We start from the raw sequence: 15,035 nt of genomic DNA on the forward strand, positions 1-15,035 counted from the left end.
TTGAATATCTGAAATTGTCTGTCTTGATAAACTGAGTCACCAGCCCCCAGAACCCTGTCTGGCACACAGCGGGAACTTAGTAAGTGATTAACTGAAACGGTCACAGAGCTCCTGCCTGATTAGCATCACCTCCAGGTTCCTTAACAACAGTGCCCAAGGGAGCCCATTCAGTACTGGAGTCTTTTCTCAAACTGCTCAGTGAACCCTGATCCACCCAAACCTGTCTCCTTGTAGCTACAGCGTTAATACTGCCCTTTAGAGGATAAGGGGTAAACCCACAGAAAAGTCCTTCAAGTGCTGTCACTTCACACTCCCCACTTCACTCCCGAGCAGCCTTCACATTAAAATTCCCTTCATTTGCTAAGGTACGAATGCTTTAATCCTTACACTTCCATTCACCCAAAATAAGTTCGTTCCTTCTGCCTCATGAACAGTAAAACAAGACTCATACACACACATGAGCATTAACAACTGTTTATTTAAATGTTTCAAGGATCCCAAAACCCATTTAAAAATTAAAATTGCAAAGCACTCCATTCAATAAAAGCACATAAAACCCTCATAATTAGTATCACAATTCACCATACAGCTCTTACTCTGAGAAACAATTTTACCCTTTATTACAAAGGCACAGAAGTCATCTGAGACCTCAGATGTTAACCCCACTGCATATTAATGTCACACTGCTAATGTGCAACTTCATACGATTAAAGCTTAGAGCACAGTTTTCCAACACTTCATAGTGGGTTATAGATTCTTTCTATAAATAATAATTAAAAGAAATACTGGACCTTAAGACCAATATAGGCATCACAAAAAGGACCTGAAATTTTCTGCAAGGGCAGCTATATTTCCTGATGGAAGACTTTAACAGGGAAAGTCTACTGCCTGCAGCAGGCACTCTGGACCCAGCTTCGCCAAGGAAACACAGTGAAACGAGCAACCTCTAACACGCTAAAAAAATACTTTCTTGTAGGCCTCTGTGTGAACGCAGCACTGGGATCACTCGTTCACGGCTCTCATCATCCCACCAGTTTCCAGTCTTTAAAAATACGTACTTGACAGTCGAGAAGTTCTGGATTCGGTTTTAGACACCACGGTGGAGGCCCCTGTGGTGCAGCGCGCCTGAGGGTCTCCTCACCGGCGTGGGGCGGCCCCTGCGGGGTCACTGCCGGGGGTGGCGTCTGGGCTGGCAGCCCGCTCTGCTCCCTCTTCCGCACTCACCTCATCCTCCGGCGGCCCAGAGCTGGCTGCACTCTCCTCCATGAGAACGGTCCCTTCTTTCTTCTTTTCTGTCGACACCTCTAGCCCCATCATCCTGAGGTAATGAAGCCGTTCGTTCTTGGGCACGAAAGTTCGAATTGATGCCTTCCCCCGCCATCCGCATAACACAATGGGACACTGGAGGGTCTCTGGTTTCCTACAAACAAAATGGCTTCATGTAAGTATTACAAGTCCTCATAAATGCATCTACAGAGGGATTAATATGCAACCTCTCCAAAAAAAATACCCCCAAACCACTGGGAAAGCATTTTGGTCTGTGACCCTATGGAGGGTTTTCTCGAAGGAAGATCAGCTTCCTTCTTCAAGTCCTGAATACTATCAACACCCTCAGGCTGGCCAGAGTTTCCTTCTAAAAGCTCACAGTGGAATAACCCCAGATCTGCTGACTTCACAAACACTCTCGATGTTAGAATGTCTACATGCTTCCTTCCTCTGGAATCTGAAGACCTGTCCGTGATGCCCCACTACACCACCCAGCCGGCAGTTCTGTCCCACTGCCTCACTGCTCCTCATGCTCACTGCCCGTTGTTACAGATGAACAAACTGAGGCTCCTGAGAGGCTGGACAACCGGGCCCAGAGTAACACTGCCAGCAGGCTGGAGCACCAGGCCTGGTACCAGGACTGCCCACTCTTCCGACAGTCCACGCTTCAGTAATTTGGTCTGAGTGACCCTAAACTCTTCTTTGTTACCCACCCCCATGACAATATGAGCCCCTGGACACACTGAGCCCATTGGCTTCCAGCATGCAGTGTTATCTGGGTCCAGAACACTCCCGCCTCCCCTAGTCCGCTCGACCCCACCTTACAGACACACCAGGCGCATCAGCTCCCCTTTCCTCAATGAAGAGCATGGGTATCGTCTGTGTTACTCCTGTGCCCTCAAGTACTTATACGCATCACTATTTACTACGCACACTGTTAACTTCTTTCAAATGGGGCTCTGGTCTAGTTTTTGGCTCCTAAAGGCCCCACTAAGTTAAACATATGTCCCAAATCTACTTGATGCCAGGCATCAGTGACACAGGCTGAGAAAGGAACAAAGACAGAAGGGTTCAATTATATTTTTAAAAAACAAACAGTAAAAGAGAAGGGCCTGAACCAAGAAGAGAGAAATAAACCACTAAAAAGAGGGAAACAGAAACACATCAGTACCTCCCCATTTTCCCTAGGGTAAAGCATGGACAGTAAGTTGATAAGAAACAATGAGAGGAACACACGAGAAATCTCCAGACTCCCACTCTTTTTCTTTACTTTTTCTCAACCTAGTAATTCCTGACGCTGTCTTTTCACCCGTGTTCTTCAACCAGGAGAAACCAGTGTTAGTAAGGGGGAACACGAATCCACGTCCTAAACTATCGTCAAGTTTCTACCTGAGCCACATAGCACCGTTATTTTAAATACCATTTCTAGGTCTTCGTCCAAACGGTTCTGTGACCCCACCTGCACTCCCGACACATGAGCGGGCCCCCTTGTTCTCCTGGCTCCCCCATCAGTAGAGAAGCATGTCGCAATACCTCCCACCTCAAACCTTCTCTCCACCCCACCACTCACCCGAGGAAGGCCCGTTCACTGTTTTCCACAGCAAACATCTCCAAAGTGGCGTCTACGCCGGCTCTCCACTGCCCTGGCCCATTCCACAACCGTCTCCAGTTATACTTCCATACACGCACTCCATCTCGGCCACCCGGCCAACGCCAAGCGCCCTCCTCCACTCTTTGCCTGGGACACCGTCTTTCCTCTCAACTGGGTTCCCAGAACCTTTCCCCCCGGCTTCTGCAGTACCCTCCCTTCTGCTCTGTCTCCCACCTGCCCTGTTGCTCCCACTTTTACTGACCTCTCCTCCTCTAATGCCGGCACATCCCAGGGCAAGGTCCTGCACACCTTCTCTGTGCCACCTGCAGTCTCTTTCTAAGTTTCTCATCCAGCCTCCTGGCTTTAAATAGCATCGATGTGCTCATGAATCCCCAGGGTCTATCTCTGGACCTTCCTTTCCCCTTAATTCCCCAAACTTCTACCTAGCTGCCTACCCAGGTCTATTGTCTGTCTCTTCCAGCATTTCAAATTTATATGTTAGTTCTTCTCTCGTTTCCCATTTTAGGAGACAACACTTGCTCAACACAAAAACCCAGAAGCCATCAGAGTGCTCCGGTCCCTTCACTGCCCACGACCCATCTCATCAGCTCTACCTCCAAAACATATCCCAAAGGGACCCACATGCACCACTCTACCCTTGACCAACCCTCAGGCACCTGCACCTGCCTCCCAACTCACCTGCTGTCTTACTCCCCCCGCCACCCCCCACGTGTGAGCACACGCACACAGGCTGCTCTCTTTACGGCCCTTGGACCTTGCAGGGTGCTTGGGCCTGCCCTCCTTCCGGAGCTCCCCACCAACTGCTCCCCAGCTTGTTCCCGCCTCAGGGTTTGAGCTTTTCAGCTTCCTTCTCACTGTTCAGACTCAGGTCACACAGTACCTTCCCAGAGAAACTGCCTCAGCTCTACCTAAGCTCTCCCCCAAATCCCTTTCTAGCCCCGTACCCTGTTTATTCCCTCTTCTCAGAAACGGTATTCTATTTCTCACTAGCTGAGGCACTCCGGGCCCACCACTGAGCTCTCCATCCCGTTTCTAGCAAGTGCTGACCTTCCGGGACCTACTCCTCCAGGATCCCCGTGAGGGGCCAGGTGCACACGTGTACAGTGTACAGTCCCGTGGTGGCTGTCAGTGTGAGCTACAGGGGGGCTAGACCCTTCTGTCTTCTTCAGCAAGTCCCCACACCCCGCCCTAGAACAGCACTGCCTGAAATGTAGCAGGGAATCCACAAACACTGGCCGAAACAGGAGAGACGGCAGAGATGGAAGAACTCAACCTCTCTCAACCGTTCAATCTTTACACTAGTTCTGTGCAAGACAGAAATTAGATTTCTAAGGCACGGAGAATAAGTACTATGTATTTTGTTCTCTAAATAAAAATACATTTGGCCTGAGTTGAATGTTCTATGAAACAATATCTTCTCTATGATATACAAGAATAAGATCTCTGTTCTAAAATTTCCACAGTCCTATCTTTAGGGGAACATTCACAAAAGGCTTCTCAGACTACCCCCGCCCTCAGGCTGATGCGACCGCCAACGCCGACTGCAGGAGCGCCCTCACTTACATGGGGTCTGGCTCGTACTTCAGGACGACGCTCCCCTTGGCTGGAAGAGAAACAGACGTGCATTGGCCAAGCTCTCCAGTTGGTGGACGCCTTTGTGGAGCACATTCACGTGCCCAGCATTGTGGACAGATAGCAACAAATAATCTAGCCTCTTGGTCTCAAGGATCTCGACGGAGAAGACAGGCCTTTCTTTTTAAAAACACAAAGCCATCAGCAAGTCAAACGCCAAGCGGGGCAGTCAAGACAACCTGGCGGGGCACGGTGGCAAAGACCTTCAGGGATTTAGTGAAGCTCCTCAGCAAGCCTCGCTCGGAAGCAGGGAGGTGGAGACCACTACAGGTTAAGTACCCAAATTCAAGATTAAATACATAATTGCTCCAACTCCTAGAAACAGCATGAAACAACACTCAAAAATTGTCAAAAATTATATTGCAATCCTCTAAATGCAGGATTAAAAAAAAGGAAAACAAGCAGTTCCCTTATCCTTTAAAAACATCTCCACTGTAACTGTGGTTCTTGTCTGAGGAGATGGCAGGAGGAGATGGATTCAACACGGCATATTTCATATTCTCCAGGCCGTCAGTTTACACATGAGTAAGAGAGATGATTATGTAACTGCAAGAACTGATTTGTGCAGTTCTCATCAAATTGAGCCAGAAACATTGAACAGTAAGTTATAAAAAATAAACAAGAATAAAAAGAAAAACAAACTTAGAACCCTTGGAATTATTTTTATTCTTAGGTGAAAATTTCACTAGAGTGATTCAAAATGGACGTTTATGAACTATAAAAGCAACATCGTGACCAATAATCTATTTTGGCTGCCTAGCAAAGCAGAGGGAACTGCTGGCAAGACTTCAAGTTCTGCTTTGACAGGGTTGATTAAATGCCAAATAAACTCGACGGCCTACGTGATTTGGTCTCATGCACCTCGCGATGCAGGCGAACCCCGCACAACTTGCCCTGGGCTTCCACACGGGGCCCTTCCCTGGCTGCCTGCTCTAGGGGGCAGCTTGGAGCTCTGGCTAGTGGGCAGGCCAGGCCCCAGCACCTGCACAGATGCCCTGAGGGCAGCCGGCAGCCCATGGCTCCACAGGGCCTGAGGAAGTAGATCAACCCCAGGGATGCCCTTGACCCTCAATACACTGAGACATCAATTATGTTTCCACAAAGCACTCTGGAATTGACACAGTCAGTAAAAAGAAAGCCACGACACACTAAAATCTAAGAATGAGAAAGATGAAACAAGCAGGAACAGCTCTCTCTGCAGTCTGTATTAGGAGGTGTTATGCCTCTATGCAAGTCAAACGGCTTACCCAAGTCCTTGGCTTGGCTGTATGTCTCACTGCTAAGTTTTCTAAAAAATGGGTTTTCCTGGGTTAACAGAATTTTAACATCTTCTAGCGTTACAGTGATAATTCTTGAATTAATAAATGGATACAATGTATATATTCCCTGTGAGAATAGAGAGAGAGATCAACATTATGAATGGTGACAACCACCCACCCTCCAGTGTACAGTGAGTGCCAGGTGTCCTCAGGGACTTTCTGGGGTCTGCAGTTGGCCCTCACCTCACCAACAGCTCCAGGCAGGTGCAGCGCCCCTGCCCAGAATCTGTAATACATGAGCAAGCAGGCCCTGGGCAGGAGAGGAAACCCGCCCTCGGAGAGCTCAGTAACCCACCAGGCTGGCTCAGAAACACCTACTTACACCCGACTGCTCCACATTTATTCATGGCTAGGGCTATCCAAGTACACTGCCCAAATTACCTCCTGGGCTAACCGGAAAGCACAATCAAACTCTTCACCACTGTTATTTCGACACCAGACTTTTATCCCTGTGTTAATAACCTGTAAGCGAGAAAATGAGATGAAACACAATCATACATCAAAGTCACAGGATAATCAATTAAAATAAGCCCTTCTACCCCGAGGAGGCAGAGCAGTAAGTAGCTGCTGACGTGGAGAAGGGAAGAAGAAGGGAAAACTCTGAAAGGCATCTGACTAAGGGCTCTCACAGCCCGAGTGCTGCTCTCACATGGCTTTGGTTTATGTGGCTCATAGTGACTAATAATTACCAGAACACACAAAACCAGGAGACTTCAAAAAGACAAGAATATGTGTATGCACAAATTCCACAGGCTGCTGGGAACAACGATGCCGTCACCCTGAAAACCCCAGTGGACACCCAAGAGAGGAGAATAAAAAAGGCAACTAATATCTTAGTGTTGTTATGAAAATACTTCTGACCTCATGAACTCCAGACCACACTTGGAGGCATGCTGCACTAAGTAAGCAAAGGGAAAAATGAGTTGGGAAAACAGTAAAGCCAATGAAAACAGGGGCCTAAATGCGGAAAAATCCTAAGAAAATGGGAAAGACAAACACTGCCAAAGGCCCACGGAGCAGCTGCAGTCAGCCCTCCAAATCCTCTGCACCTGCCCCCGTGATACCCACAGCGGGAACACCATTGACCCTCACCCTCGGTGAGCACAGTGGGACGGACAGGACACAGGCCGTGCATCCCATGCTTGCTAACAGCTCTAAAACCACGCAGCAGGCTCGGGCACCCTCAGCCCATGATGGACACAGAGAGCAGATGCCAGGATTTGCTCCTCCCAAATGAAACCTCAGCAGATGGGGAAAAACACACATGTCCCTAATCATGCATCGTCACCTGTCCATGAGGTGCGCACCTTCATCCTCTCACTGTTATTCAGCAGCACATTCCTCAGCTCCTTAGAAACCATGTAGAGCTGCCTTTTCTTCCCTTCTGTAGTCCGAGTTAACAAATTCATCTTTGGGAACGAAGGGTCCAAAGCATAAAATTTCCTATAAACAAGATTGTGCTGTTTACAAGAGTTTAGTTCAAAATTTAACAGACTGTCTCTAAGCATCTTACTCTCCCTCGACAGAATTCAATTTCTAAAACTCAGTGTGATTTAAGGGCAGTCGAGCTCTGTGATGGGCTCTCATTTTCTAAAACTTCATCTATTTTGCCTGAAACCTCCAAGCAGTTTTTATTTGAGGCACAGCCAGATGAGGGACCTACATTAACAGGTGCAACGTCTTTCCCTCAACTGCTACTCCAAGGACAACGACCTGAGAACACCCACACTACTTCTGAGGGACTTGTACAAACGTATGCAAAGAACCGTTACCCACAGGACAACATAAGTGACCACTCTGGTAAATATGTACTAAAACTTAATGAATAAAGAGGAGATGAATCTGAGACTGTTATCCTAAGCACCTTTCCTCTCTGTTCTGCCTGGGAAATTCCTAATTAGGGCCCTCCACCTCCACCCAGACCCTCTGGTCTTCCTTTCCCAAACAGGAACCGAGGTGGGCAGCCTTGGCCACTGATGTCTAAACTCGAGTAATTTACATGTGCGATCACAGTCCAGGGTTTTCCACCTCTGTATCATCTTCCCCTCTGGGCAGTTTACTTTCTCTGATTACTGCTCACTTCAAATTGAAAGATACAGTCGACCTCAAGTTTCACCGAGCTCTAACATGCAGTTAAAGGAAAAAAAAATGCTATACACAGCTAAACAAAAAACTACGGTTAAACGTGACCAGTTACAATTTCGAAACTCTACAGTAAATTTCTTTAAATGAAGAATTAAAAAGGTTGAATTAATCCTTACTGGATAGGTGGAAATAATGGGTCATCTTCAGGAATAAATACAAACGGATCTTCTTTAAATCCAAATAACTTCATTTTTTTAGATGGAGGAGGACTAAGGGAATCGGGATGAGAAAAATCCATCTGTAATCTCAGTAATAATGTTGAACACCAAAAGTACCTTCTTCCTTTCCCACCCAACCCACCTCCCCAGCTCGGTGCGATACGGGGTTACACACACGCAGGCTCCGCAGGGAGGCTCGTGATAGACTTCTACCTCCAGATAACAGACAGCAGCAATCGCCACAAGTTCATTAGCACTGACCCCCATCCTATGCCAGCCGAGGATGTCCCACACCCATCCGCTGCAAAACCACTACAGGAACGGCCCCCTGATCCCATTCAATCTACGAGGGCTGCAAAGCCACTACAATGTTAGGATCAAGACATAACCATTTTTCTTACCCACACACACCATCTTTCCTATTTCCATTATTCTCTAAATTCTCAGTTCTTTCAATTATGTCTGTGTCGCCAATTCCTGTGACCGGTTTACTTTCAAGCTTGGAGGGGTCTGCAGCTTTTCCTGTGGTAGGATCGGCAGGGTTCACCTGCACAGGTTGTCTCGGCTCCGCAGAGTCACCCTGCAGCTGTAATGGGCAATAAGTTTGTTTACACTCAGAGAGCAACCCACTTTACAGTGCCGCAGGAAAATCAAGAACACGAGTTCACAAAATCAGTCTTAACTATTTTTCTACAGCACTTTATATATACAAGACAACAATCTTTTCTTTAAAAAGTATTTTAAACCTATTTGCTATTATAAACAGAATTCATGAGCACTGTTTCTTCCAGGTTAAATTCAATTACCTTAACCCCCTAACGAGCAGAGCCAGCCTGTTTCCTAGCAGAGGCCGACAGCGTGGCCAGCTGGTCTCCATTTACAATGCTCCCGTGCATCTGCTCTGTGTAAAGCTCACTGAGGGACACAAGTGAGCCCAATACTGCCCCTAAAACAGCAGACAGGCCAAAAAGACAAGTACGTAAATAACTGTGACATGAGAAGGACAGTGAATACTGTCCAAGGCACCTGGATAAACTGCTGTGGAAATTAGAAGAGTGTACCTCCAGGGACCAAAGAAATACCTAGGAATAATGAATGAACTTCTGAACTGGGCAACAGTATAATCTGGCTTTGAGAACAAGCAAAATGTTTAATTATACTAAAATTTTTTATATGTATTTTTTATAAAATCTCATAAAAATTATTTAAAATTATATGCCCTTTCTTATCAAGTCACAGATTGGTACAAGTAATAATTCCCAGTTCGTATGAAGCAACTTTACAAATTAGGATACTTGAGCACAGAAAAATTAAACATGTTCCCCAAGGTCACCCCACTGTAAGGCAGACAAGCTGGGGAGATTCTAAAGCCACTAATGCTACGCAACACTGCCTCCCAGAGAATACATTTTATTTAAATGTAAAAAAAAAGCAAAAAACAAAACCACCCCCCCAAACCTCTTGACAAGGCTAGCAATGGCACATATCCATCCTAGCCCCATCTCCACTTCTGGAAATGCTGCCTTCTTTTTCAGAGCCTATCTTAATGCCACCTTCCCCAGGAAGCTTTCTCTGTTCCATGTCAGGGATCTGCCTCCCGAAATACACCAACAGCACTTCGTCAGTGCGGCTCTCCCTGGCTTGGACTCTAGCTCTGTTTACACGTCGCATCACTTCATCTAGATTAGGGCGTCTGGAGGACGAAGAGTCTGTCTGAGTTATCAGTGTGGCCCCAGAAGTGCCAAGTTGTGCTAGCTCATAGGGCAGGCAACCAGAACATATTTACTCAGCAAAATGAATAAGGAACTGACGTCGTTAACAGAAATGCGGAGAAGTAATAATATTTAAATGAGCAAATAATACCAAGTTGTTATAAAAAGAATGACACCACATCAGAGGAGATAGACTGAAGGAAAAGTTCCAACTCCACTTACATACGTGGTTACATGACAAAAATGTCAACGTAGCCCCAAATGCAAGTAAATCTGAAGCACACGTACGTATAACAGGCTCTAAACTGGTGCTGTGCAGGACATGTGCTGTCCGACCACTTCGACCACTTCAAAGGTGACGAGTGCAAAGTCAGACATATCTTAGAGTGTAAAATTCACACTATGTTAAAAACTCAGTATGAAAGCACGTAAACTGCCCCATTAATAACTTACTTTGATTACATGTAAATAACATTTTAAATATACCTGGATAAATAAAACATTATTACAATTAATTTCACTTTTGTTCCTGTTTACTTTTTTAAATGTGGCTGCAAGAAAACAAATTGTATCTGTGACTGGGTCCCATTTCTATCAGACAGCACTGCTCCGAGCTCCACAGCTTTACTCCCGACCAAGGAGTCTGGGACTGAGCAGAGTCAAGAATACCACGCAAGGAGACTTTCAGTCTCCAAGAGAACGTTCCCTAGCCCGCCACCAACAGCAGAGGGACTGCTCCAGAAGTGACCATTCCCTTCCTGTGCCAGGGTGAGGCCGTGCCTTTCCAACGTGAACCTAGGTTAGCCACAGCCCAGAGAACGCTTTCCTTTCTGTCTCTCTAAAGGCGAAGCATTGTTTGTCCTAATTTTAAAGCATGGATATGGAAGAAACAAACCTTCAGACTGTGATTCCAGGCCGTGTTCTATGATTATGGAAGGCTGACATACAAACTAACAAAACAATGCCAGTGGCATTGACAGAGAGGGGCCACATACCGATAAAGACTGATAGACAGCACATATTAAACGGCAACTTCAAGTTGAGGCTGGGAAGGCTGCCCTCTTTCTCAACCACTCGACTTTGTGGCCTCCCTTCTAACCACCAGCAGGCAGCTGACATTCATGGCAACAGGTCAGGCCCTCTCTATTTCAGTTCAGCCAGCCCTGGACAAAGCCTGTCATTATCCCTCACGACAGGTGAAGACAGGCTGGCCTGAGGCTAGCAGAGTGCTGTCGAGCTGCCAACAGGCTGAACTGAACCAACCCACAGTGTTTACCAGAGCACAGACGCCAGCCTGGGGGGCGCTCTGATTCAGAGCCACAGAGCAATCTTGATGTCTTTTCAATTTTTATTAAAGAACTAGATTTAAGATTTAGAAGGAATACATTCCCCAAACACTGCCTTTCACACTTATCTCTTCCTTACAAGAAATTGCTGCTTTTTGGAAAACTCAAAACTTAACTGAATTTTTCCCCATCACATGTTCAGGGTCAGCCCCCTTCTACCCTCTAAAAATCTTTCCACCAACCTCTGTCAGTTTCTGCCTGAAATGCACAAAAAGATCACACGGAACACTATGTTATTTTGGAAGTCATTTACCTTTGGTGGACGTTTATTCCATGGCATTGAACATTTTTTCACTAATACTGCCACAAAGAACCCTCCAGTATTTTGATGATGTGGTAATATTCTAAGGCTAAAAAAAAACACAATTCATACTTTTTAACCGATCCAAAATACATTCTTTTAGTATTTTACCATAAAGATGATCTGTGCTAGAAAAGTCACGTCTTACTGTAATATTCACACAACCCTCGCTCACAGAATGGCCACTGTGTAATGTGTCTAAAGTTAATGAAGTATCCAGTCTTATCAGTTACGTCCGAACCACTTTCATGGCTCACAAATGCTCGATGCCAGCAGGCACTGAGAAGTTCTTACATGCTGGAAAGTTCACATACCTGAGTTTGGCCCGGGGTGCAGCCTTGGCCTCGCAGGAATGCTGGAGGGCCCGACCTCTCCACCTTCCCTAAACCCTGAGTGCCCCACAAACTCACCACCGCTCTAGGTGCATCGCCTGCAACTTTTCTGGGTCCTTTGGTGGGAACATGGTAGGTCGAATCTGGGTGTGTCTGCTGTGAGGAACCTCATCCCACTCTGCAAACCACTGTCCATCTTTCGTCATTACCTGCAAAATGAGAGGGTGGCATTCAAAATTACCAGCACCATCTAATAAGAAGAAAAATCACAGGGTGGTAGTGTAAATGCTCTCAAACACGATAAATGGTGATTCTCATTTGTCTCCAAAAACTAGGAAAACTATTTGCAAAGATAAAAATGTGATAATCTTTTATTCCATAAAACAGATCATTTTATAATAGAGCATTTTCCGTGTGGGTTTTTTTTTTTTTAACAAGCATCAGATTGTTTCTGGCTTAAAACTGAAAAGTGAATTGTTTCATACTGGAAAGGCAGTTTGAATCCCCAGTGAATAAAAAAAATAAAGCAAAGCTATACTGACAGGGACGAGAATAAACAGAGCCGATTTCTAATTGCAGAATAAAGGCAGAAAAACTGTTCCACGGCCAGAGAAAAATACTTGTATAATCATACCCTTCGTCATTAAATACCATTTTGAAATTGATTCTAAACTGTATAATCAAACGTAGTGTTTACTCAAGTTACCCAACTGTGGATGCTTTCACACTTTCAAGACGCTAGGAAGCCTGTTAGGCTGCAGCTGCTCTGCTGAGCTCGAGTCCCCACAGAGATTACCTTCCACTGCGTGATTCCAGGCATCCACTTCAGTCCCGGCAACTCCGAAGACACGTCAGCAAGCTCCAAAGCACCTATGGATCCAAAAAAGATTTCCTGAAGATCACTCAATCCCACACTTAGAACAAGCATCACGGTGTGTGAATTACAGCTCGATGGAGCTGCAGCAACGAGGTGGGCGGCCGAGCCCACGACGCACCCAGGCTCACGGCCACCGCACAGGCCACCTCGGATGCACACTCGGCGAGACTCCTGGCTTCTAGATACGCACCAGTCAGACGATTCGGGTCTTCACACTTTTATGGCTAACAAACATTCCAGAACCAAAAAACGACATTTAAAGTGAACTGTAGAAATTTTTAAACATTCAGGTTTAGACCCAAGTTAGTTTTCTAAAACTGCCCATCAGGACGATCAGTCCAGTTTTAAAAACACTGTGTCTACAGTAGCAATCTTACAAGAAGCTGTAAGACAGGGCCATGACAGGAAACCTCTTAAATGAAGTACCACCCACAGATCACGGATACAGATTTGACAGCCTCACGGGACAGGAAAATCCAACAAAGCTCCACAGAGGAGCCGTGCAAAGCATGGACAATTATAAAAACAAAGCAAAAGAATCCCCAAGGGGAGGTCTGACAGTAAGAAACCTTTGACAAAAACATCGCACTGACTCCTGCTATCAGGTCTGAACACTATTCCTTTAACAGTGAACACTCAGCAGTGCAGGTACACAGAAACTGGCTTCTCAATCAAACAGCGCACAGGGCTCACCAGGGACATCCTGCCAGCATGCGGTCAGAAGCTGCCAGTGCTGGCCCAGCGTTCGTAAACTGGATGTTTGTCGGCTGCCCTTCCTCCAGCTAAATTCCAGGGTACTTTCAGGAGGGGACCACACTGTCTCCAGTGAATATCCCAGCAACTGTGAAGTACGAGGCTGAGCAAGGGTCTAATTCTCCCAAAAAGGAATGTGGACACGACGCCTCTGCCAGGGTCGAGAGGAAGAGCTACAACACCGTCTGAAACAACCGCGTGCAGAAAGACGGCTATGAGGGCAAAACCTAGACTGGAAACCCGCCTGCCCAGTAAGAAAACAGTACCACACCCATAGCTAAATTTACTATTACATCACCCACAGTCCTTCCCTTCACATGCCTTTTGAAATAAAAGCAGCAGCAAAAACGTAGAGATTAGGATCATGCAAAAACACCAGTCAGAAATCATGTCTTTATGTACCCCTACATAAGTAAAGCAAAACAAGATAAACACAACATATTAAATTCGAGTCCCAAGGACTCCGAAGGTGTGAACAATTAGAGGGCTGACTTCACAGCCACTGAGAAGAAGGGAACTGGAAGCCTGGTCAGTTGTGGCTACCACCTCGGGAAATGCATACTTGTTTCAATATTTATGTTTCAAGTCACTTCATACACACGTGTAGTAAATTTGGAAGCATTCTATTCTGGAAACATAGTCTGAAACTTTTCATTATTTACTTTAGGAGAATATGATGGGAAAGGTTAACATTTCAGTGAAAACATAACAGGAAAAATAATATTTTACACCAAAGCATTATGGAAATTACTGTTTCATAACATTTCATACAATCTGTCCAGTCCCTCGGCAAAAAACCATGTTATAAGACCTCACACCCATTAGGATGACTATTATCAAAAAAACAGAAAATAACAAGTGCTGGTGAGGATGTGGAGAAATTGGAACCTTTGCGCACTATTGGTGGGAATGTGAAATGGTGCAGCTGCTGTGGAAAACAGTATGGCAGTTCCTCAATCATAGAATTATCACATCATCTAGCAATTCCACTTCTGGGCATACACCCAAGAGAACTGAAAGCAGGATCTCAAAGAGTTATTCATACAGCCATGTTCCTAGTAGCATTATTCACAATAGCTAAAACGAGGAAGCAACTGAAATATCCATAGATGGATGAATGGATAAACAAAATGTGGTCTATACATACAATGGAACATTATTCAGCCTTAAAAAAGAATGAAATTCTGATACAGGCTACGACATGGATAAACCTTGAAAACATTATGCTAAGTGAAAAACCCAGTCACAAAAAGACAGATACCATATGATTTCACTCACAACATACCTAGAGGGATCAAACATAGAGACAGAAAACTCAATGGTGGGAAGACGATAATGTGGAGTGGTTTACTGGGTCCAGAATTTCAGTTTTGCAAGACGAAGAGCTCTGGAGATGGCTGCACAACAATGTGAATGTACTTAACACTACTAAATTGTATACTTAAAAATAGGTAACACAGTAAATTTTACATTACTTGTGTTTTACCATAATTAAAATTTTTTTTTAAACCATATCTTTCAAACTTGGAGAAACAAAATGGGCAAACTTCATAATTCATGAAATACAACAAATCCATTATAT

General features: G+C 45.3%; 1 protein-coding gene across 1 annotated transcript in view; it reads right to left on the reverse strand.

Moving 5' to 3' along the window:
- Positions 1-458: 458 nt before the first annotated feature.
- The window catches only part of NSUN2 (NOP2/Sun RNA methyltransferase 2), a 28,365-nt gene continuing 13,788 nt past the window's right edge, over positions 459-15,035 (reverse strand). Inside the window, exons 10-19 of the mRNA XM_004440062.3 lie at positions 12,620-12,693; positions 11,902-12,032; positions 11,444-11,540; positions 8,534-8,718; positions 8,091-8,183; positions 7,137-7,272; positions 6,211-6,291; positions 5,758-5,896; positions 4,442-4,481; positions 459-1,420 (exon numbers count right to left, since the gene is read on the reverse strand). Coding sequence (XP_004440119.3) covers positions 1,138-1,420; positions 4,442-4,481; positions 5,758-5,896; positions 6,211-6,291; positions 7,137-7,272; positions 8,091-8,183; positions 8,534-8,718; positions 11,444-11,540; positions 11,902-12,032; positions 12,620-12,693 — 1,259 coding nt within the window. The 3' untranslated portion in view covers positions 459-1,137. The remainder of the gene's footprint in view (positions 1,421-4,441; positions 4,482-5,757; positions 5,897-6,210; positions 6,292-7,136; positions 7,273-8,090; positions 8,184-8,533; positions 8,719-11,443; positions 11,541-11,901; positions 12,033-12,619; positions 12,694-15,035) is intronic.

The sequence above is a fragment of the Ceratotherium simum genome, chromosome 18, assembly GCF_057802395.1.
Source record: "Ceratotherium simum simum isolate JZ-2026a chromosome 18, ASM5780239v1, whole genome shotgun sequence".
NCBI classification, from domain to species: domain Eukaryota; kingdom Metazoa; phylum Chordata; class Mammalia; order Perissodactyla; family Rhinocerotidae; genus Ceratotherium; species Ceratotherium simum.